Genomic DNA, 25014 nt, shown 5'->3' on the forward strand with positions numbered 1-25014 from the left:
AAACCGGACTGCTGCAGCCAGCAACAGTGTTCCTGATTGCCACCACACCTGTCCCAGTGTCACTAAACCAGTGTAAGCAAGCAACAGAGTTCATAATCACTGCCACACCTGTCCAGTGTCACCAGACCATTGCCAGCCAGCAACAGTGTTCCTGATCGCCCCCATACCAGTAAGTGTTCCTGATCGTGCGACACCAGTGCCAGAGTCACCACAGCCAGTGCAGCCCACACCAGTGTTCCTGACTGCCACCAAACCAGTACCAGTGTTGCCAGACCGGTGCAGCCATCAACAGTGTTACTGATCACCGCCATACCAGACTCAGTGTTACCAGACCAGTATAAGCCATCAACAGTGTTCCTGATCACTGCCACACCTGTGACAGTGTCACTAGACCTGTGCAGCCAGCAACATGTTCCTGATAACTAGACACACCAGTGCCAGCGTCACCAGAGCCAGTGCAACCATTAACAGTGCCCTGATTGCTGCCAAATCATTACAATATCATCAGAGCGAATGCAGCCAGCTACAGGGTTCCTGATTACATCCACACCAATGCAATGCTGCCTCTGCCTGCTGCCTGTATGGACTCTGAGCTGTAAATTTACCATGTTTAGGCCTGCTGCCTAAGCCAATTCTTTGCCTGTTTATTGACCACGACTCTGCCTGTTGCCTAAACTGAACCATCTGTGTGTAAAAAATAAAAATTATTTTCTTACCACTTTTTTCAGAAATGTGGTAAAATATAAATCTTCAGAAGACTCACCATGCCTAAAAAAAATAAATAAATAAAAATACCTTGAGGTAATATTCTTCTATTTCCGATCATGAAGAGCGAGGATTTGGGAGTCGCACACGAGTTGCAAGCAATGAAGGATAACATGAAATGAAAAGTTCCCCTCTGTTTGGTCTCAATTGTCATTGAGTGAGCTTTTCATGCAGCCTATTCAGGATTTGGTTATGATTATGAGTGGATTTCTCAGCTACCTCAGCAACCTTTAGCCGGATTGGAGGCAAGGTGATTATGGATGCCACTTCCTAACTGTGGGAACGATCTTAGTTGTCGTCATATCAGTACTTGTTGGATTGGATGCAAGGCATATTTCTATCCGATTTCTGGTGAGTGCATTGGCACGGTGGAGGCGAGCACTTTATGAGCTTTGTTTTCTTCATTTGAGATGTACTGGTAGTCACTTCACTTGAGGTGTATACACAACCATTGTGCCTCCTTTTCGTCATCTACATTTGGTGACTGTTTGACACGTTGCACTTTCTACGTATTTATATTTCACTTGTTGGATCAAGAATATTATGGACTATTGATTTTATTATAGCCTGTTTTGTGGCTACTGCTCACATTTATCAACATTTGTTAAAGCACTTGTTTAGATATTTTATTTCACTGTGTTTCAATTGAGATCACTTAATAGGGACTGCACTTTTTTGTTTACATACCTTGGGGTTATTACTCTCCAAAATGTGGTCATGTTGTGGGTGTTTCACCTGTCCTGGCACTCCAGAGCCTTCATAAATGTGAGGTAGGTAGGTAGTGTGGAAATTAGATGCACAATTTATGCCCGTTAAAAGCCTGAGGGTGCTCCTTAGATTTTGGGTCCCTTTACATGGCTAGGCTGCAAAAAATGTTTGTCTTACCATAAAATCCATTTCCCTGATTTTCATTGATGGACACAGCTCCTGATCTTCTTAACCATTGGGTTATACTGCCCCCTACAGGATTAGGACACTAGGCAGAAAAAAAGCTTGTCTACACCTATGGGCATGCCCAGGGAGTATACTTCCACTCTCAGCTATAGGCACTCAGTTTTGTTACAAGCAGTGTCAGAATAAATCCAACAGAGGGGTGAGTGCTGATCTTCTTAACCATTGAGATGTCCCAAAGCAGTGTTAAACATAAGGGGAGGGAACAGCAAAAAAAAAAATTCCCTAAGGCTAAACCATAGCAAACTAGGTAACATGGAGCTCAACCAAGAACAACTGGAGCTCACCTGAAAAAATCAATACACCCTCAAAGAGGACCAGGTCCTCTAAACAGCAGCTTGCAAAACCTGGCGGCTAAGGGAAGCATCCGTAGATGCCAACACATTCACTTTATAAAATATTGTAAAGGTGTGCACAGACGACCAGGTAGCTGCCTTGCAAACCTGCATCACTGATGCCTGATGATGGAAGGCCCAGGAGGCACTAATTGCCCTAGTAGAGTGCGCCGTAACAGGGAAAGGAGGAATCTGACCCTTAACTGAATAGGCTTGAAACACTGTCTGTCTGATCCATCTGGAAATGGTCGCAGCAGAAGCGGACAACCCTTTCCGAGGTCCATTCGTGAGCACAAATAGTGAGTCTAACTTCCTAAAACACTCCGTAGCTGCCAGGTAAACCCTTATTGCCCGAACCACACCCAAGGCATGCAAGGCAATTTCCTTAGAATGTTTTGTCCTGAGACACAGGGAAGGAAACACAATGTCTTCATTCAAATGAAAATCAGAGACAACCTTTGGAAGTAAAAACAGACAGGGGCGAAGAGCCACCCTATCTCTGTGAAACACCAAGTAAGTTGAATGACAAGACAAGACCGCCAGCTCCGACACCCTGTACGCAGAAGTGATTGCCACCAAAAAGGCCACCTTCTGGGATAACGTAAGCAGGGGAACCTCCCTAAGATTTTCAAAAGGAGGTTTCTTGTGGACTGAAAGCACCAATTTGAGGTTCCAAGGTGGCAATGGAGACCACACTGGAGCAGCCAAGTGTCGAACTCCCTGGAAAAAAGTATGCACCAAAGAAAGTGTGGCCAATGTTCGTTGAAAGAAAACCGCCAAGGCTGAGACCTGGCCTTTAGTACTCCAGGCCAGGCGTTGCTCAACCCCCACCTCCCCCCGTTGGAGGATGTTTAAAGTCCGAGCCACCGAAAAGGAGCGAAGATGAACCCCAAGAGACTCACACCACACAAAGTACGACTTCCATGTACGATGGTTGATCTTCCTAGAAGGTAGATTTTCTAGCTTTTAACAGCGTAGGAATCACTAAATCAGACAAACCTCTATCTTTCAGCACTAGGCTTTCAACAGCCAAGCCATTAAAGCCAGCAACTGTAGAGCAGGATGGAAGATTGGCCCTAGGGACAGCAGATCTTCCCTGAGAGGAAGTCTCCAAGGAACACAGGCGACCAGCCGTACCAGATCGGTGTACCAAGACCGGCGAGGCCAGTCTGGAGCCTCTAAGATGACCGGAATCCCCTCTGCCTCAATCCTGCGCAGAAGTGTTAGCAGAAGCATGGGAGGGGGAAAGGTGTAAATCAGATGATACTGACCCCACGGGGCCACCAGCGTGTCTGTGGCGCCTGCCAGAGGGTCCCGAGACCATGCCACAAACCTCTGCACCTTCCTGTTGAGACAAGAGGCCAAAAGGTCCACCTCTAGAGTATCCCACCAGGGGCACAACTAATGAAACACCTCTGGATGAAGTGACCTTTCTCCCTAGTCCAATGCCTGTCGACTGAGGTAATCGGCCTGCCAATTTTCCACCCTTGGAATGTGTACAGCAGAGATGGCTGGAACGAAACGCCCTGCCCACCTTAGAATGCCGGATACTTCCCGAGCCACCAGGACACTTCTTGTGCCCCCTTTGTGATTGACATAGGCCACAGCCGTGGCATTGTCTGATTGAATTTGCACTGGACACCCCTGAGGATGATCCGTCCAATGATCCAGACAAAGTCTGAACACGCGGAGCTCTAGTACATTGATCCGCAGACTGGACTCTTCCGGTGTCTAGACCCCCTTAGCAGAATATTTTCCAAGGACGCCTCCCCACCCGGACAGGTTGGCATCCATGGTGACCACCGTCCAGTACAGGGGGAGAAAAGATTTGCCCTGGTGAAGAGCCGGAGAATAAAGCCACCAGATCAGGGACCCTCTCTTACCCTGGCTCAGCCGGATCAGATTGTCTATAGACTGTGAATTCTTGTCCCATTTGACAATAATCTCTCTTTGCAGAGATATCGCGTGGAACTGTGCAAACAGAACCGTCTCGAAGGCAGACACAATCAGGCCCAGCACCCGCATGCAAGTCCAAAGGGATTACTGTCTGCTGGAAACAGAAGTTGAATTGCTTCCTGCAGATTCTGGAGGAAGGAACACTCTGGCTAAGCCAGAGTCCAGAGTCAGACCTAGATAGTCCAGATTTGTGGACAGAACCAGAGCAGACTTCTGAAGGTTCAGGATCAGACCAAACACCCTCAGAGTTCGCAGAGTAATCTCAAAGATGTCCACCAGAACAGTCGGAGACTCCACTCGCAGCAGAAGATCGTCCAGGTACCTCAGGACCGCGATCCCCACTGACGCAATAATTCCAGTACCGGGGCCAACACTTTTGTGAAGGCCTGAGGAGTGAAAGCGAGACCAAAGGGTAACGCCACAAACTGATAACGCTCCTCTCCCACGGCAAAGCGGAGAAAGCGCGGGTGACCAAGACATACTGGAATGTGAAGGTAAGCGTCCTTGATGTCGATAGAAGCACCCTCACAAAGCAGTTAAGCGCCTTGAGGCCCAGGATTGGATGCACCTTGCCCTCCTTCCTGGGGACTGTAAACAAGTTTGAATAAAACCCCTGAAAATGTTCTGAAGTCGGAACCGGGACAATCACCCTTTGGCTCAGCAAATCTTGCACTGCCCCAAAGGGGATCTAGGGACAGGTGCAAGTTGGAGAGAAAAAACCTTTCCTGAGGGTAAGAACGAAACTCGATCTTGTAGCCGGACTGTATGACTTCGTGGACCCACTTGTCTGGTCCAGAAACCAGCGAAGATGTCCCCCCACCCCACATAGGAGTGAGGTCACCCCTTCATGCTGAGGGAGCCTTGTTCACAGGTCTGGAGAAGCCTGCTCTCGGCTTGCCAGACCAGGTGCGTTCGGATCCTCCAGAGGAGGCCTTGAAGGATTTTGATCCCTTGTCTTGAGACCCTGAGGGACGAAAAAACTTCCTATGAGCCGAGAAGGATAGACCAGGTCTACGATGGTGCTTTTTGCCCTTTCTAGCCTGTGGAAGAAAGGTACTCTTCCCCACTGTGAGATCCTTAATGATGTCCCTTAATGAGGGAAGCTCCAAACCGGTGATCCCCTAGGAAGGGGAGATCAGATAAGGCTTTCTTAGAAGTCTGATCCGAAGACCAGCATTTAGGCCAAATAACACGCCTAAGAACCACTGCTGAGACAGACAGACTCGCAATCAGAGAAGCCGCATCCAAAGAGACATCACAGACAAACTGCAGCAACAACCAGTTCAGCACAGGCAGGGGGAAGCTGCCTGTCGTAAAAGCTTGTCCCACTCGGTCAGAGTTTGAGACACCAGGGCAATAGTAAAAGCTGGCCTATGTGCCGAACCAGCCACAGTGTACATATGGCAGGCCACAGCCTTCGCTTTTCTGTCAGCCGGGTCCTTAAAGGCCGGGGACTCTTAAACTGGAATTATGGTTGCTTTGTTTAACCTAGAAAACAGAGAGTCCACCACAGGTGGGACAGTCCACTTTTTAAGCAGGGAGTCCTCATAAGGGTACTGCATAGCAAAATGCTTAGGGACCACAAGGGGGCATTTTGGACAACCCCACTGTTAAGCGAAAATTTTGTCAAAGTAAGCCAGAAAGGGGAACACCTTTGCCTCTCTTGAGGGCTTGTGGGTGCCAAAAGAAACCAATGTCTCCGATGCTGCATCAGCCACATCCTCCATTTTTAAAGCCTCATGCACAGACACAATCAGTGCATCCACCGGCGCCTTTTCATGCACGGCTACAGGAGCAGAGGAATCACCCTGACTATCTGAGAAATTAGGGTGACTTGTGTTTGTTGCGGCCGAATTAGATTCAGGATCTGATGACACAGATGAGGCAGGTGAAGGCGGGGGATGTTTTTTGCTAGCCCGTTTCCCCAGGACCAAATCCACCTTGGACACCAAAGATTCCAGGGCTGCCGTCAGTGCAGTAAGGGATTGTTGGGACCCGAGGGCCCGGCAGCCTCTATGAGGGGGGTCAGGTAGGAAAATGTGCTCCAGGGACTCCATGAGTGAAAAAGGTGGACCCGCAAAAAAGGTGTAAAAACACTGCTAGGGACCCCCCGACTGCGCTGGCAGCACCACAAGTCGCCAGGCACAGAGCACCAACTGATCCTATAGCAGAGAGGGAGAAGACCCCACCAGACTCACCACCCACCGATGAGGCACCGCAGCACCAGGCTATCTGCACACACATGCGGCGATCAGGAAGAGAAAGATCCAGGAGTCAGCACCAGGGGATAAGGAGGGGCTCCCACCATCAAAATTACCACCCATATATGCTTCACAGTCATGGCAGCCGCAATTAGCAATGAGAAACCACTAGAAAATGGCAGCCGAGGCTGCACAAACATGGCCACACAGGCTACAAGAAAATGGCAGCTTCGTGTGGCTCCTGGGAGCCCAGGAGGATTCCCAAGAGCCCCGAAAATGACACCAGCAGGAAGGGGGGGCCCTGACAGAAGCCCCCACCAGGTACAGCCCCCTCCCAAAAGCCGATTGTCCGATCCCTCCCCCACCCCCATTGCAAGCTCAGCACCCCAGACTGACCTAAAAAGGTAGTGTAGCCACCCAACGGGGAAGGGAGGAAGGCAGATGGGGGACCACCAAGAGAGGTGGGACGCTGCATGTGAAGGAGGGGAACTTGACCATCTAGGGGGAGAGAGGGGACAGCTACTTACCATACCAGGAAAAGGGTGGGCACAGTTCCAGACAGAACCTCCTCTCCATCGAAATGTGGGGCTGTCGACCAGAAGGAACGCTGCAACTCAAGCCGAGGCCAGGTGTCGTATGCGACCTCACAAGACTTTTGATTCGCAGGCTAGCCCCCGTCCAGTGGGGCTATGTCGTGGCTGATCTAGTGTGGAGCTGAGGCCTGTGCGCACTCATTGGCCAGACTGGGCTGACCACTGGATTTTAAAAACTATCCAGCCCGTCGCCAGTCCGGCAGTTGATTGTAGATTCTCACAGGAAAAATAGAAAAATCCATTAAAAAGGAAAAAAAATTGCCAGGGCCAAAGATCCCAGCAAGGAACTGGGTCCTTACTCCTTACTAGGCAGAAAAAAAACTGAGTGCCTATAGCTGAGATTGGGAGTATACCCCCTGTGACTGCCCATAGGCACAGTCAAGCTTTTTTTTCTGTCTAGTGTCTTACTCCTGTAGGAGGCAGTATAACCCAATGGTTAAGAAGATCAGGAGCTGTGTCCGTCAATGAACGATAGAGAAAGTGTCCTATATGGTATCCCCATACTTAGGAGGGCTAGCGGAATGTGTTTTGGGGTGTAATTCTAAGTATGCCCATACTGTAGTATGCCCATACTACAGCAATATCATAATAATTGATAACTTTCATTTTCCTTCTTCATTTTCCAAAAACATGTGACAAGAAATAAAATCTTTAAATATTTGCCATGCCACTTAAATACACTCTGGGTTTTTGCTTTCCAAAATGTGGTCACTTGTGGGTGTTTCCACTGTCCTGTTGCTCCAGTGCCTCAAGAGGTGTGATAGGTAGGAAAATCAGGAAATCACATGCGTTATTTATGCCCCTTGAAAGCCTTAAGGTGCTCCTTGGATTTTGAGCTCCTCTATGTATCTAGGCAGTGAAACCGTCTCACATATGTGGTATATCAATACTCGGGGATGTAATGTAGCAAAAAACATTTTGGCCTAAAATTATTAGGGAACAATTATTTATTTTCAAAGTTTTATAGCAGAAACTAAGGTAAAGAATTTACAGCCTTTTTTCCTCTGTGTAGAAAAAGAAACCCAGTGGTGATTAAATACCACCAAAAGAAAGCTCTATTTTCACAAAAAGTTGATATCATTAACCATTATTAATTAAATAAATAATGTAGGAGCAGAGTTGCATGACCAAGCCTATATTTGTATTTTATTTTTTAATGAAAGGCCTCCTTTAATGTTTATTTATATTTACTGAATAAAGTCTAAAGCTGAAATGTCAAATATGGGAATAAAAATGATACCAAGTGTGAGCAGGCAGACAACGATAGTCAAATAGAGCCGTTTAATGTGAGTAGCTGAACATTTCTCAAAAACAGTGATTCATCGGATGTAATGATTCACAACACTTCTCTTTTCAAAAAAAAGAGAATCACTTTAGGCGGAAATGGAATGAAAAAAAATACAAACTATTTCTGCACCCAGTTAAGATGGTATCGCTGATTAGCTGGTTTTAGCATAATAAAGCACCAGTTTTGAGCAAAATGCCTCCTCTAAGGATTAGTTTCAGTGTTGTTTCAACATTGCTTATCAAAACAATAGAAGACTATATACAGAGAGAACATGAAAGGCTGGAACAACTGCATTTCTAATGCAATAATAATAAACATTGCCTAGCTGTATCTAACAATCCAGAATACTCATTGAAATTATGAATTATTGCATGAAAAATTATATGTGTGAGGGACAGACAGTGAAAGACAGAAGGAAACAGGTAGAGAGATCGTACTTTTTAACTCCCTCTCCATCTGTAAAAAGCCCCCTAAGGGGCTTTCACAATTCGGCATCACATGAACGCATGTCTTCTGCGCTTTTTTGTGCATTTTGACGCCATTTTGAATGGGCTGCCCTACGTGCAACAAACAAATCGAAGAAACTCCTGCATGTTTTTACGTGCATCCGCTGGCCGCGTTTGGGGTGCCATTAACCACGAATGGCACCACAAGCATGCTTAGAGGTGAATGGAGCATATATGTTTCATAAGGATTGCCCTATAGAGGCCCATTTCATTTAGAATATAAACTATAATCTAAATACAAGAAACCTAAATACTAAAACCAGGTCTATCAGTAACTTTACAAGTGTGCTTACATAAAATTACAGGGGAGCTACACTGCATCCGAGCACTGCAAACCAATAAAAAATATTGCATTCATTTTTAATATTCAAAACAAGCTCACCCATTAATTCATGTCTCCATGCTTTATTTTGCTGAGAAATCACTTTGAAAGACACCCCTACCATTTCCAGCCCTGGCCATCTTGAGTAAGGGCAGATTATTCACATAGCATTTACTTTCTGGAATTCTTCTGCCTTTAGCTCAGGCATGCAGGCAGGAGGGCATGCTTTGCAGAGAAATCCCTCCTCCCCTCCTGAAGACTCCTAGGATGTATAACATCATTTGTCTAGGCCTGGAAACCAGGAAGTAACTTAAGAAATGTAAAAAAAAGTTTAAAACAAGTAAATAAGATATACTTTACTATCTATTTGCTAATGCTAGCAGCATAAGGGTTAAATATACTCAATGTTGATTGAAAGAGTGAAGCTTCACTTTAATGTGTTTGTGTGATGTAAGGTCTACTTTAAGATTCATTTTCAAGCTTTCTGTACTACTAAACAGGAATTCCAAGCAGCGGGCAAAAGGAATCATCTACCAATGCTATAAAATCAAAAAGTCTATTCAGTTTTTTTTAAAGTGTATGTCAAGCCAAAACTTTTTTTTTAGTTTTGGATTTAAATATTTCTCCACACTTACTGTCCTGCTGACAACAGTTTTACTGAACAGGAAGTGATTAAACCTCCAAAAGCAACAGAGGCAGAAATATATTTTTTAATGCTATGTTTCTTTTGTGGATTTTCCCTCAATTTAGCTTTCTGGTAAAACCATTAACAGGCAGACAGTAAAACCTGCCTGATAACAGAGCTCCCGACAGCAGTAATAACTGGACAGAAGTTCTAATCATTCCCCACTCTATCCAGAATTAAATTTCCCATTAGATTTTCCCCAAAGCGACCATTTTTCCTCCTATAATACACTCTGCTTCTCGCCTCTTAACCCGACCTCCACTCCTAGCTCACAACATTACTCCTCTCTGCTCTAACACTGCTGGAGAAACAATAACAGTCAATAATTTAAACTGATGCTGGTTGGGCTAGCCATAGATGATTTGATTTTCTTGACCATGTGGTTGCAGGAAAGAAAATCGCTCCATCAACACAGTCAATGTTGATGGGGGAATGCCTACTGCAGCCCTATTGTGTTCTGCCAGCAGTAGGACATGGGGAGCCGTCCCGGGCAGCAGAACACAATGATTTCTGTTAGCGGCTTCAGCTGCAGGCAGTAATCACAATGCAAATATCTGACAGCCTGGTTGTACTGAAGTCGATCAATGGATCAACTTCAGTACAACCAGCCTGCCCATACATGGATCGAATCTCACCCGGTCCCTGATGAACTGGCCAAAATTCAGTCCATGTATGGCCAATTTTAATCCCAAAGCAGGAGAGGGGATAACCAAAAAAAAAAAAAGGACACATAGTAAGCAGCACTACCCCTTATGTAGCAGGATAGGGCAGAGACTCTAAGCTGCTGTCCTGTACAGTGGCACTGTACAGCACCTCTCCATTCTAACACTCTTTTTAACACTACATGACTGTGGCTCATGAGCTAAACCCAGGCAATAAGTAATAGCAGTAGAAAGACCAATCAAATAGGGCTAGTGAAGACACTGACATCTGCAGTTTAAATGCACTTTACATATTTAAACAGCAAAGAAATATTATGAAAATACTACTGTCTGCTGACCTTTAAAATGACTCAGTAACAAAGATATCTTTGTCTATGATAACTACATTACAGCATAACTCATCTCTTCTAGAAAATAAGAAAATTACACACATCATTTTTGTTAAGATGTTGTTTCTGAAAACCTTACAGCAGATTTAGAGCCACTAGTTAAGCTGAGGACAGCTAGTTAAAAGTATGAAAATTCAAATGAATCTGCTAAACAGATGCAGGTTTCTAATTCTACCTTCGACACACTTTGCCTGTGCAGAAAACCTCCCCATTTAAATGGGAAAATCTCCAGGCAAACACAGGCAGGAGTGATCAGGACTAGAATGTCAACAGATCTCTACTTGTTTGGTCTCATACACACGGGCAGAAAAAAATGGCACTTTTAAAAGGTATTTTTTATTTTTTTATGTCCCTGAATTCAGCTGCATTTCAGCCTATGTGTCCTTGCACATTGTGGTGTTTTGATTCATATTTTAGGACAGCATTTAGGGGCATAGAAAAATGCCTAATACCGGCATGTGGAGAGGAGCTTACTGGCATAATTTAACCATATATGTGCATAAACACACATATGTGTGTAAATTGAATCCAGTGGCTAGAATAAATTAATTTTCTAGCCAGAAGAATGAGCTTATGCACATGCGTTTCTAAAAAAAACGTACGCATCTATACATACACTCGAGCCAAAATTAGAATTCTTTACGCTTGATTTTTCTGCCAGCTCCTGGCAGAAAGCAGTGTAGATAGGAGTATTTTAATATACCTGTGTGCATAAAACCTTAGGGGCAAACACTTTTCCCTCACCTTACCCTAATATTACCCTTTATTTTTCCTTTGTTTCATTTGTATGTTAAAAAAAGAATGAGAGGCGGGGGCGTGGCTGCCGGCGCGGAAGATGGCTGCTTAGTGAGCTAGCTCCGCAAGCCACCCGAGACACACGCCGCAACCAGGGCTTTCCGGGCTCCACCACTTACCTCCACGGGACTGCACACTCCCGATGACGCCCCCGGGATGACCCGCCGCAAGAAAGAATCGGCGCAAACGTCCAAACTTTCGGGCTACTTCATCTCACAGGCGCCCGGTCTTTGCCAAAATGGTGCCGGAAGCCCGGGACGCACTCAGGGCTCCAAGCAGGGAGGCGGCCTGCTCCACAAGCTACCACCGCTCCAGCTGCCTCTCCCACAGCGTCAGAGGATTGGAAATCCTGACAGCGGCCAGTCTTTAGGCTCTCCTTCGCCACCATCGCCATCCTCCAGGAGCCCTGCTAAAAACAAGCAGAGAAGGGACTCCCCAACGCCTGGCTTTCCTGAAGCACCAGGTACTTCCCACACTTCCCTGCACTTGCAGCGCACCTGCCTTCCACTACAGACCCCTTGACTGCACACTCCTCAGGGGGTAACGCCATATCTGAGGCCACAATGAGAGACATGCTGTTCTCCCTGCAGACCTCGATGCAGGCAGACATACAGCTGCAGACCAAGCAGATCACTGCGGAAATTACAGCACTGGGGTCTCGCATTGACCACGTCGAACACTCTGTTCAGAGCCATGCTGAATCTATTAATTCATGATTGACAAGTTGAATTCCCATACTGAGGAGATCGCACGTCTGCAAAACAAAGTGGCAGATCTGGAGGATCGTTCCAGACGCAACAACATTAAACTGCGAGGCATTTCTGAAGTGGTCTCTCCTGACCACCTGCTGCAACATATCACTTCGCTATTCAAACTACTGGTGCCTTCCCTGTCTGAATCGGATCTGATTATCGACAGAATCCACTTCCACATTAGATGCCTTCCTGGAATCTAATGTGCCAAGGGATGTCTTGCTCGGGGTCCACTTTTTCACGGTGAAGGACAAAAATAGAATGACAGAAACTAGAAGCCTGCCATTGCCGTGGTCTCCTTCTACAACCAAAAAGCTAGTCTGTCTGTCATCTGCTCACTCTAGTAATTCAAAACATTACTAGTAAACATAAATGTAGGTTAAACATACTGTAGTTTGTTTTATGGGTAATTAATAAAGCTGACCTCAAGGGTAAATAAATACACAACTGAATTGCATATACTATATGTGAAATGTCTTCACTTTCAAAGGATGTTATTCTTTTTAATACGTGCTATTACTTCAAACCCCTGTTTGAAGGCAAAGACAGGACTTGTTTCTCAGCCACATCCCTAAAAATGACACTACAGCTCCATATTACAATCTGTTATAAATTCCACCCAAGCCTATGACTGGACATTAGAGAAGCAGTATCAGCACACTGATGAGTCATCACTCCCATGAAGCTTCCAGTGTTAAATAGACAGCATTGTGCAAAGCAACAGAGACTTGTCTGACTTACAGAGCTGCACTTTTCTCTCCAGGTTTTAGTGTTGCTCTGCACAGTATTATAGGAGGCTGCTGTTGAAGGAGATGTAGGTACTTTTTCCAGCTGCCCATATAGAAATACATTAAATGTATTTTATTATGAATAAGATAAGATTGCATTTTTATTCTACCTTGGAAAAAAATATATATTGTTTGCCAGTCTATGTGAGCAGTAGATTAGTTGAATGTAGGATTTTATGGTGTTAATTTCACATAAAGGATAAACTCAGTTAAACATAAAACCAATGTGTGGAATACAAGACAGGCACATAAATGTTTCAGAGTTTTACCCAAGGGGAGAGAGATCAAGAGGCTGTCTTCGGCTGAAGCATCATGTTCAGGCCCTACAGGCCCTGGAGGAAAAGGTTCTTTCACTTGGGACATCTGCCAGGTCTCTCCACAAGAAATACAAATTTAACCAAAGACGAATCTCCAGCAGGCACTGCATGAGAAAACAAGAAACATATGACTGTACATAGACATCCTCAGACTTCCTATGCAAGGAACAAAAGCACCAGTGAAATATCATGCTATGAACTTGCAAGCATTTATACTGCTACTATTGAAACTGCAGAAAAGACAGAATGTGCTTTTAGATCTCAAAATGAGTAACACTTTATGTGATAATCATAATGAAAGAATTTTTAAGATGCAGTCTAAATTCTTATTTTTTGCTTGCTGCATATACTTAAATTAACAAGCATGAAAGTATATTTGCCATGCGTACATTTGCCATGATCATTTTACGAGTATTTACGGTCCATTTAAAATGTATGAGATTAGAATGGGAAAGAAGTATACAAAGTATATACATTGCATGTTTGCACTGTAATTTAAAATGAAGTACTAATTTCATATAGACCTTACTTTTGTATAAATATTCAATACTCAAATGGACATTTTAATCTCAAAAGTGGGGATTCAGTACAGACTGATTTATTATAGCGGTACCTATTAATTCACCTCTTCAGCGTAAGCATTTGTGGATTCTGCCAGTTCTGTTACTCACAGCCTTCCCTGTAAACTAGTGTGTGCACAAAGACGTACAGTATGCTCACACACAGCCACACAACTTTAAAAATGAGTGTGTGCACAAAGACGTACAGTATGCTCACACAGCCACACAACTTTAAAAATGAGTGTGTGCACAAAGACGTACAGTATGCTCACACAGCCACACAACTTTAAAAATGAGTGTGTGCACAAAGACGTACAGTATGCTCACACAGCCACACAACTTTAAAAATGAGTGTGTGCACAAAGACGTACAGTATGCTCACACAGCCACACAACTTTAAAAATGAGTGTGTGCACAAAGACGTACAGTATGCTCACACACAGCCACACAACTTTAAAAATGAGTGCATGCACAAAGACGTACAGTATGCTCACACAGCCACACAACTTTAAAAATGAGTGTGTGCACAAAGACGTACAGTATGCTCACACAGCCACACAACTTTAAAAATGAGTGTGTGCACAAAGACGTACAGTATGCTCACACAGCCACACAACTTTAAAAATGAGTGTGTGCACAAAGACGTACAGTATGCTCACACAGCCACACAACTTTAAAAATGAGTGTGTGCACAAAGACGTACAGTATGCTCACACACAGCCACACAACTTTAAAAATGAGTGCGTGCACAAAGACGTACAGTATGCTCACACAGCCACACAACTTTAAAAATTCTAAAAATGCAAGCAATGGTATCTTCAGCCATCAATTGACACCTATGAAAAATAAATTACAGCATTGCTAAGGCTTTACTGGCCATGCACCTATAGAAGTTGGGCAAAGACACATCAAAATTTAGCCAATCCATGGCTGTAGCCAATCAATGTCAGAATACAATGTGCTGGTGGGAGGAATCCTCCATGCAACTCGTTTGTGAGGATGGAGGAATATTATTATTAATTTTTTTTTCTGTTTCAGCTCGCTGGCTGAATGGAGAAAGAGAAAAATTTATTTGTGCCCAGCTCAAGGTTTTTTCCGGCTGTATAAATATCAATTTTTTTGCTAAGGCTTTACTGACCATAATCATACAGATTTCCTCCATTTGGCCTGCAGGCTGAACAGAAAATATCTGACATCCATGCTGCATTGTCACAAATGAACAAATCTCCTGCTGCGGCTATTGTATTTGACATCAGGTCCCACCAGCTGTCAAAATACCCAAACAGCTAGGTGCTTGCAACTGGTTAGATGAAGTCTCCGTTTTTCTACCTTGCTCCTTCGATTTCTCAATCAAAGTATGCCAGACAGGAAGCAGCTGACAGGACCCCCCTCTGAGCACATTTTGGGCCAGTTCATCAGGTATAGGATGAAATTTGCTGTGTATAGCCAGCTTAAGAGCTGATAAGTTTATTTACCCTGCAGGGGATAGGTATGTCACCAGCACACTGAGGATCTCCACAATCGTTCCAAAGCTTTAATCAGCGATCACATCATAGTTACAAAATTGACTTTTCGGAGCCTCGCAGGACCCCTTCATCAGGCATGTGACGTCTTGCAAGCAGAGTTGTATAAATTACTCGAAAACCATACTTGAGTAAAAGTACCAGTGCTCGATCAAAAAGTGACTTGAGTAGAAGTGGAAGTGCTCGATCAAAAAGTGACTTGAGTAGAAGTACTAAAGTATTCAACATTTTTTGTACTTAAGTATTGCAAGTAGTTTTTTTTTTAAATTTTGCTACTCAAGTACTGAAAGTAAAAGTACCAGTAGTTTTGACAAAAAATTGCTACTCAAGTACTGAAAGTAAAAGTACAAGTACTGTGTTATGTAGTTATTAAAGAAAGAAGTCAAAAGTTTGAACATCATATTGTTTTTTATTATTTCAAATGCAGCTTTTATTTATACATACAGTAGCATTTATTTTCGTATGCGCTGATAATACACATGTTTTGAGCTTCATGAAACCTGCCATCTACTGTTCTGGCAGTGGTAATTTTTATAATTGTAACGAGTAACTATGCAGCACAAAAAAAAATATCGGAGTAGAAGTATTGAAATCATCGAAAAAATGTAGTGAAGTAAAAGTGGAACTAGGAGAAAAAAATTCTACTCTAGGAAAGTACAGATACCGCCTTTCGGTACTTAAAGCGGAGTTCCACCCAAAAGTGGAACTTCCGCTTTAGGGAGTCCTGACCCCCCGACATGCCACATTTGGCATGTCATTTTTTGGGGGGGGGAGCGGGTACCTAGTTTTGACAGGTACCCGCTCCCACTTCCGCTCGGAGCGCCGCGGCGCCCTGAGCGGAAGTTCTCCTCTCCCCCTCCCTCCCTGCAATCTTCTGGGACACGTCAGAGGTCCCAGAAGATTGCCGGCCAATCACGGCGCGCAGCGCGACTCGCGCATGCGCAGTGGGTACCCGGCTGTGAAGCCGCAAACTGTAACAGCCGGGTGCCCACAGCAGTGATGCCGGCGCCGAGGGAGAGGATCGAGGCTTCCGGCGGCCGCATCGCTGGACCGTTGGACAGGTGAGTAAATGGCTGGAACTCCGCTTTAAGTACAGTAGTGAAGTAGTTATACTTAGTTACTATACATCTCTGCTTGCAAGGCTCCAAAATGTGTAACTTTGATGTGATCGCTGAATAAAACTTTGGACCTGTTCTGGAGGTTCATAGAATGCTGGTGACATACTTCTTAATTTAAATGTCTTCGGTTTCCAACCGGTGGTCTTTCCCTTACATTTACAACCAAATTCAGGAACATGTACATTGGAAATATTGCTCCATCAAGGGATAGGGAAGACACAGAAAGTACAGTCAGCTAAGCAAGTATAAGTGTGAATGTAGTATCCAAGGGTTAGGGCTCATTCACACTGTTCGTTGAACTGCACCAATTTGAATGGATCCGTGGTGGTGTGCACTGTGTAAAACTACATGTATGCGTTTGTTTGTTTTTTTTGTTTTTTACTTTTTAGTCCCCATTCACACTAGCACGACTTGTCAGGCGACTTGTGGGTCGCCTGCCATTGATTAGCACAGGACCCATTCTAATAGTAGCGACACAAGTAGCTCCGACTTAGGAAAAGGGTCCTGTACTACTTTGGGGCGACCTGGAGGCGACCTGCATTGACTTCAATGATATGAAGTCCGTGCATGTCGCGTCGTTGCTAGAGCCCAAAATATAATCATTTGCCAAACAGGGAAGGGAAAAATGCAAAGATAAAGTGCAAAGTGCAGAACACCACAGCAACTAATCAGAGATCAATTTTTCTTAATACTATAGAATAAAATTGTTTGGTTTTTATGGATTATTTCACTTGACACATCATAACTACATCATAGCTACACTATACATTTCTGAATAAGACCAATATGACCAATGGTTCTCAACCTCCAGGCTGTGGCTTCACTCCTGTTGCGCTGTCAGCTCTTTCTGCTCTGACAGCTACTAGTGTCACACCACTGTCCTTCAAAGTGGGCAATGCCAGATGTGAAGGAGCAGGAAAGGGGCCGACCAATAAGCGGCCTGCAGCAGTCAGCACTGCTTCAGACTGTCCACTGTGATCAGTGAAGGGGGTCCAGTCCACAACAGGCAATGAATAGTGGATGGCAGCACTGCAACTGAACAATACACCAGGCCTTCCAGTGATGTCTCCTCCTTCATAATGTTCTTGTCACCATGGCAGCAAACTTTCTCTAAGCCCTACACCTACATATACAAGCATTGTGTCACACTATCAGTTTATTGCCCCCTCAGTGTCACATATCAAGGTGCCCAAGGCTCGACATGCTGCAGGACTCAGGAGAAAAGGAGCATTAAAAGCTCTGGAGTCCTAAACTAGTCTGGCAATTAAAAACAATTTTGCCCGTAGCCCATTTGTAGCCAACAGTACTCCAGAGGAGCTAAGTGAGCATCAACCCTCTTCCTGCACCTGGGATTCTCAGAGGCAGTTTTGTTTTATCTGGTAAGTGTTTCAATGAACGGAACATTTGCCAGAGAGAATTTGCTGGGGAAAGATGTGGGTGTTTGCTCGTAGATGACGTTGGGGTTGAATGTCATGCTTGCTATATTGTTGTACACATATTGTCCTGATCGCCTGTTTGTTGCTTGAATATTGTCATGATTGCCAGTTTGTTGTCCCTATATGATTACAACTGCCATTTTTACCACGTATACTGTCATGTTTGTTCCTGATTATTGTCACAATTTAGTCCCCTGTAGACCTGTCCTTATACTGTAAAGGCATATGGCTGTCCACCATATCAGGTATGTGCACCAGTATTAAAGTGATTATAAAGAGGTTTTTTTTGTTTTGCTTTAAAATAAAAAAGAGGGTATACCTACTTGCTTTCTGCAATGATATTGCACAGAGCAGTCACTTGCTTCCTCAGGAGTTCCCTACTGCTAAATGCTGCCCACTCCTTCCTCCATTGCCCCCTCAGCAAGCCATATGTTGAGAGGGCTCCCGTGTGGGCACGCTCCTGAGCCAAGCTGTGTGCATCCATAAACACATAAAGCGCAGCTCAGCTACACAACCACTGCCTCACAGGATTCAACTGATAGCAGCGGCAGCCAGGAAAAGAGAGCAGCAGTGCTTCAGCTGGGAAAGTGCTGAAGTGTGAAAAGACTCAGTTAAGTGTTTAGAGGTGGGGGTTGGGGATTGGGAACAAGTAGTGGGGAGTTTTTTTACCTTATTGCAGGGAATGCATTACTAAGTGGTTAGCACTTCTAGCAGCACAGGGTCGTCGGTTCAAACACCAACCTCAACACTACCTGTCGGAAGTTTGATCAGAAACACGAAAATAACCCGGAAAAAGCCTGGCTGCCATTGTTTCTGTTTTGCACTATTCGATACGTAGCTACGCAACCAGGAAGCTTTTCCAGAATCACACGAAAAAATCATACATTTAGTATGCATTCCTGAATTCGATACTAGTATCATGCAACAAAATGCAAACGATAAGTCATTCGATTATCTGATCGTGTGTATGAGGCATAACACAAAGCGTTTGTTAACCCAAAAAAAAATAAAGATCCTGCTCCTTTGAAGCATATTATACAGCACAGTGCTTGTGTTGTGTAATTTGGCCCCCCGGTATCACCTAAAATACCTGGCTGACCCTGCGTGGCTATACCCTCCCCCCTGTACACTGACCATGGTGTATCATGGCTGCTGAGTCCTGACACTGTGGTCAGTTTATGTGCCTCCGTCATCCGCAGCCCTGCTCTGTCCTTCTCTCTCCTCCTCTCCCCCCTCCCCTCCCTACCTGTCTGCTCATATCAGTGCACACCCCTCGCCTCCTTAAATAACTTTTGAACCTGGATGATCTCTGGAAACAACCTTTCCTGAAACCACCTCCAGGAAACACAGAGATGACATCCACATTTCAGGTCACCATATTCACATATGTCACAGATTCTTTTGAATCTTTCTTCTACTCCTTCTTTCACTCTTGGGCCCTTAACCCAAGCACCAAGTTCAACACATTATATATGTATTTTATGTATACCTTATGTAAATAAATCCATTGCTTTTTACATATATTGATGTACATCATTACTTGCCCATAAAGTCCCACCTCTTTGGCCTGAGGCACCAAATATTCCCCATACCACAAAGGACAAAGGATACTGTAGAAATGACAGTATCTTGACCTGGGACTCAGGAAGCCAAACCTGAGAGAGCTACTGATGTGAAGTTTGCTTTGGGAGAGAGAGAGAGTAAAAGCCATATACTCCGGAGTCATTCCTGGATCTATGAATAGGCGGAGGATAACTGAAGTGCAAACCTGGTCTGTTCGTGCAGAGAAGAGAGTCCAGCCCATAAGAGCTAACATCTTATACTTTCAGTGGCCTTTCCATTAACTTGGAGGCCCACGCATTGTGGTAAGCTGCCACCTTGTCTATCTGCACGGGTGCCTGTTTTCCATTCTGTTTTCCACATCTTGGGATCTTCATTCTTTAAGTGGACTCTTTATATCTCCATGTGCTGAATGGACTCACGTTTTTGATGCATATTATGTCACCATATTGCATTTGTTTATCCTTTTTTAAGCACAATTTATTTTGTTGTTCATAGCGCTGCACTACTTGATATATATATAAAGGATACTGTAGGCCAGCAAGTCATGGGTGTTCATGGGCAATTAGTTAGTGAGTCTCTAATTGCAGATGAGTTCAGGGCATCACAATCAGCCCTTCTAACCAAGGAGACCCCAAGCCGATTACAGCCACTTTTGTTCCCAGCTCTGAGGGCACCTATATTCAAGCCATTCATCCCTGCCTTTTACCTGGCTACACCAGAGGTAGAAGCGGGTCTGTCATCCTCCTTGAAGAGGTTAAGCAGGTTTTGGGTGTCTCTTGTGTCTAGTCCTTTATTAGGGCGGCTAAGCAGGCCCGGAATGGGATGACCCAGATGACTGCCTTCGAACCTTCGAAGTCAGAACATACTTCACATTTTCGAGACACATCCTTCGGTACTCCCCAATGAATGGAAAGGTGAACAGGCTGATTCAAGAGGAGTGGCATTAGTGATATTAAGTTTTACATAATTAAGCAGCGGCAAAATTATACCCTACTTCTGAGGGAAGTGCCGATTCTCTTGTCAAAAGAATGGCACTGCATCAAGCTAACGCACTTAACATGCTTTGCATTAACACACACTTTACAGCACTGCACCCTACTGCAAAGGTATGGGGATGCTATCATTATGCATTTTGTCAGGAGTGTTATTCTTCCCACGGAAGATTCAGTTTCTACCACCGATGAATTGAGGGATATCTGAGAGATTCATGTTGAGAAGCAGGGGGCGTTTGTAAGCCAGCGATCGCAATACTTTGTGACCAATACAGTTGGGACCCAGAGTGGAAGTCTCCATCACCTATCAACTGCTAAAAGAGCAGATTTTTTGTGCTGTTGGTGAGCTTAAATGCTCGGTGGATTTTGTGGATGAATAAGCATTTGTTATTATCAATGTTCCCCTAAGGCAATGCTGCATTCATTGACAATGAAGGGGGCTTTAAAGCCCAGTTCTTGATCAAAAAACATGTCCTCAGGAAGGGTAGTCATAAGTGCCTGCATGATGACAAGTTTTTTCCTAGAAGTTTTGACTATTCCAAGAGACTCACCGCCGCTCAACCCTAAATGCCCTCAGTTTGCTCACACTCCGCTCTTAAAGAGGTTGTAAACCCAAATTTTTTTTTTTTTTCTCAAGCTGAAAGAGAAACACATAATGAGCTAGTATGCATCGCATACTAGCTCATTATGAAATACTTACCTTAGAACGAGCCCCCGCCGTGCCGCCCGCTTACCTGTATGACAGGCGACATGTTCAGTCGTCCATCTTCCAAGATCGCAGCATCCGGCCATTTGATTGGCCGGAGCCGCGGTGACGTCACTCCCGCACACGCGCGTGGGAGCCGACGGTCACAGCACGGGGCTCTGAAGGAAGGGCACCAGCGGCCGTTCTTCAGAGCGCATGCGCCAGTAACGTCACTGGCTGCATGTAAGGTAAATATCTCCTGAACAGTACATGTTTAGGAGATATTTACAGTACCTATAGGTAAGCCTTATCATAGGCTTACCTATAGGTGCAAGTTACAGAGGAGGGTTTACTTCCTCTTTAATTTCTGTATAACAGTGTTTAAAATTCATAGAGTGGCACACATCCTTGCAATGATGAACACGCTTTATTGGCCACATGTTCATCCCAATGCTAACCACTATTCCAGGAGCAATCTCTGGTTAGTTTGGCCTTCCTCCTCATAGGATGCCGAGGCTCTGGTGAGTTTTGCTAGTTTGGTTTACTTAATATACTTTTGCCAGAATGGAAAACCTCAAGAGCGAATGGAAGGGTGTGCAAGGGCACCTTTCTGAATGGTGCACAGCCATGGTCCTTTTCAATTCCTCAATCCCCTACAGGAATTTGGTTGACAGGAGACCGCCTCCCAAGGCTAGGGGACCAGGGTGGCCCAATGTGCGCACAAATGGTAAAGCACATTTTTTGGGATATGTGGGTGCCATCTACAGTAAAACTCTGTTACTTTTGGTGCTTCAGACATCGCCCTCTAGACCATTTCTTCATCCTGACCAGAATAGCACATTCCGCTAAGGAAGTGGATGTCTGCTCTGATTACATTATTATTATACGCAATGGAGAATGATTTTACGCCCTCCCTCTGAGAAATTTACAGGCTTTATTTTCCTCTGTGTCTCATACAAAGAAGACCGGTGTTGAATTTTAAACAAAGTCTCGGTGTGAGATGGGTATTTCCAGTTCATGTGTCTTCTAATCTCAGTGTAGCCCCTCTGAGGAAATGGGGGTGCTTCAAATCCATTATTACTTGGATGGTATTTTATGGTTGGCTCAGAGTCCAGATGACCAACTAGTTCAAAAGATGATTTTTCTGGCTAGCCTGAAACGTTTTGGCTGTAAAGGAGGTGTCATGACAGTTGAAGCAGACCTGACAAGTCATTGGCACAGAGGCTCAGTTCAATGCTCACACGAGCACTTTTCTCCTCCCTCTTTAAATGAGCCAAGCAGTTGTCAGCTACTCAATGCAGGGGTCTCCTGGAAACAATGATGTCTTGCATCCCTATGCTACCCTGGGCATACTGGATTCTATGGATGTTTCAAAGAATTTCCTTTTTGCAATGCAGAAGACAACACTTGAGCTGATTCAAAGTGCTTCTCCCCAGATGCGCAGAAGCCTATGGTAATGGGTCCTCTCTTGCCTATGGTAATGGGTCCTCTCTTTCAGGCAGAGACAGTACCTAGCCTACACTGGATGTACCAAGTGTCTAAAATTCCTACATTCAAGCAGTTTCCTAGGTAAAATCCTTCGGAAGGCTATTTGTGTTTCCATCAAGCAAATTAAGAGGAGGAAACTACGGCAAAACCTTATCCTCTTGAAGAGTCAAGGTCATCCAGAAAACAAATCGTGTCCATCCTCACCCGGGCCAGTTCTTCACTGGTCTTCAGGTCCCCAGTGGCAGCATGTTTACTGTGGGAAGCTGGCTGACATCAGGAAAGGAAAATTATGGTAAGTATTTGATACAATTTTCCATTTTCCTGATGCCAATATGGCAGCATACATATGATAAATAATGAGCTAAACAGGGAGGGCTAAAAAGTTTAATCAAACTGTATTAAAATGGACATGGAAGCCTGAACAGTCATTCCATTGAAGTCCATTGATGTACAAGCCCTTGGATCTTCCCTGTAGCACCTGAGGCAGGTGCACTGTACCAACCAGCCTGCTACTTTGCAGGTGTCTCCATAGGCAAATGCCAGAATTTAGAGATCTAAAAATGTACCTAGCTTAATGAGCCTGTATCACTTCTGGAGGCTCTTGCCTGGCCACACTCACATTATGGACATATTTGTGTTGTTGCCTTTAGGCCCTCAAACACACTGGACATTAAAAAAAAAAATGTAAACGTAAAAAAAGCTTCATCAGCCTCTATATTAGCCTATGTGGCACTGACCATGCACACATTGGCGTTTCATGCATAATAGAAGAGGTGCATTTAGAGCCTGAGAAAAAAGTAGTAAAGCATTTGAACAGAAAAAACACTTGACGCACCAAATTTATGTAAACGCACCTAAACGCTGGGCATGTTTAGCGCTTGGGCGTTCATTCATTCTAATGGCCAGAAAGAAGTAATATTCTGGCCAATGAAATGAATGAATGTCCAAATACTTGAGGTGCCTAAGCGTACGCCTTTTGGCGTGTTTATTTTCAGCTGCTTTTTTCCTGTCAGGAGAAAAGGGGTGTATGAGGCCTAACAGTGCACAAAAAAAAAAGAAAAATGAAAATGCCCACACACACATACACATGAACATTTGAAAGCTGTTATACAAACAAAACAAGCTAAATAAACACATTCCTTCTGCTTTACCAAAATAAAAAAGCATAATTACTAAATTCTTATTCACAACTAACAGCATGATATTGTTTCATTAGGCATCATTTTCCCATTGTCTGTACAGCTCTCCACACATGCCTGCTGGCTGGTTACAAAATATTATCAACAATTTGCAATCTGCTTGTTAAAGAAAGGGCTCCTGCACACAGCCATATGGGAGCCGTACATCGTCCAAAGTGAGTGTAAACACTTTTCTGGGAACCTCGGCTGCTGCGTATAGCTGCCTATAGACATCAACTAGAAGATGTAGTTAGTAAGGCACATAAAGATTTTTTTGGGGGGAGCAGGCACCTAGTTTGGATAGGTACCCACTACCACTTCCGCTCGGTACGCCTAGGGAGACGTCACAAGTCCCAAAAGGCTCCGGAACCATTTACAAAGCGCAGCGTGGCTCATGCATGCACAGTGGGAAACCAACTGCGCGGCCACAAAGAGTCCCAGCCAGCTTCCCACAGTAAACATGCCGCCACCGGGGACCTGAAGACCGGTGAAGAACTGGCCCGGGTGAGGACGGCGCAGGATCTCTGGACCAGTAAGTGCCCTTTTATTAGCAGCTTGTGTATTTGTAGCTGCTGAATTTTCTTTTTTTTTAGGGTGAAGATCCACTTTAAAGTGATATTAGTCTTATTTTTCTGGTTTAAAAATAACAAACATGTCAAACTTACCTGCTCTGTGCAGTGGTTTGGCACAATGCAGCCCAGATCTTCCTCTTCCCGGGTCCCTCACCGGTGGGTGCTCCTGGCATCCCCCTCCTGCTGAGTGCCCCCACAGCAAGCAGCTTGCTATAGGGGCACCCAAGCCAACCTGCTTCTCTGCGCATCCATTCAGACACAGAGCCCTGGGTTGGCCCTGCCCCCTCCCTCTCCTCATTAGCACATTGACTTTGACTGACAGTAGTGAGAGCTAATGGTATCAATCAGAAGTGAGAGTCCTGGACAGCCAAAACTCTCGTGCAACATTGCTGGATCGAGATGGGGCTCAGGTAAGTAGAAGGTTTTTTATCTTTATGCACAAAATGCATTAAGATAAAAAACCTTCTGCCTTTAGAACCACTTTAAAGCGGAGCTCCACCCAAAAGGCAAAGCTCTACTTCTCTGCATCCTCCCCTCATTGCCATATTTTGCACCTGAGCTGGAAGTCCCTCTTCCCCCCACAGCCTTCTTGGA

At 44.6% G+C, this 25014-nt stretch overlaps 1 protein-coding gene across 3 annotated transcripts in view; it reads right to left on the reverse strand.

Moving 5' to 3' along the window:
- Positions 1-25014, reverse strand: part of MDFIC (MyoD family inhibitor domain containing) — a 236515-nt gene that overhangs the window by 174920 nt on the left and 36581 nt on the right. For all 3 annotated transcript variants that reach the window (XM_082257114.1, XM_082257112.1, XM_082257113.1), the window contains exon 2: positions 13258-13409. In XM_082257114.1, coding sequence (XP_082113240.1) covers positions 13258-13351 — 94 coding nt within the window. In that variant the 5' untranslated portion in view covers positions 13352-13409. The remainder of the gene's footprint in view (positions 1-13257; positions 13410-25014) is intronic.

Source organism: Pelophylax lessonae (assembly GCF_965119305.1).
Source record: "Pelophylax lessonae genome assembly, chromosome: 4".
Lineage (NCBI taxonomy): Eukaryota > Metazoa > Chordata > Amphibia > Anura > Ranidae > Pelophylax > Pelophylax lessonae.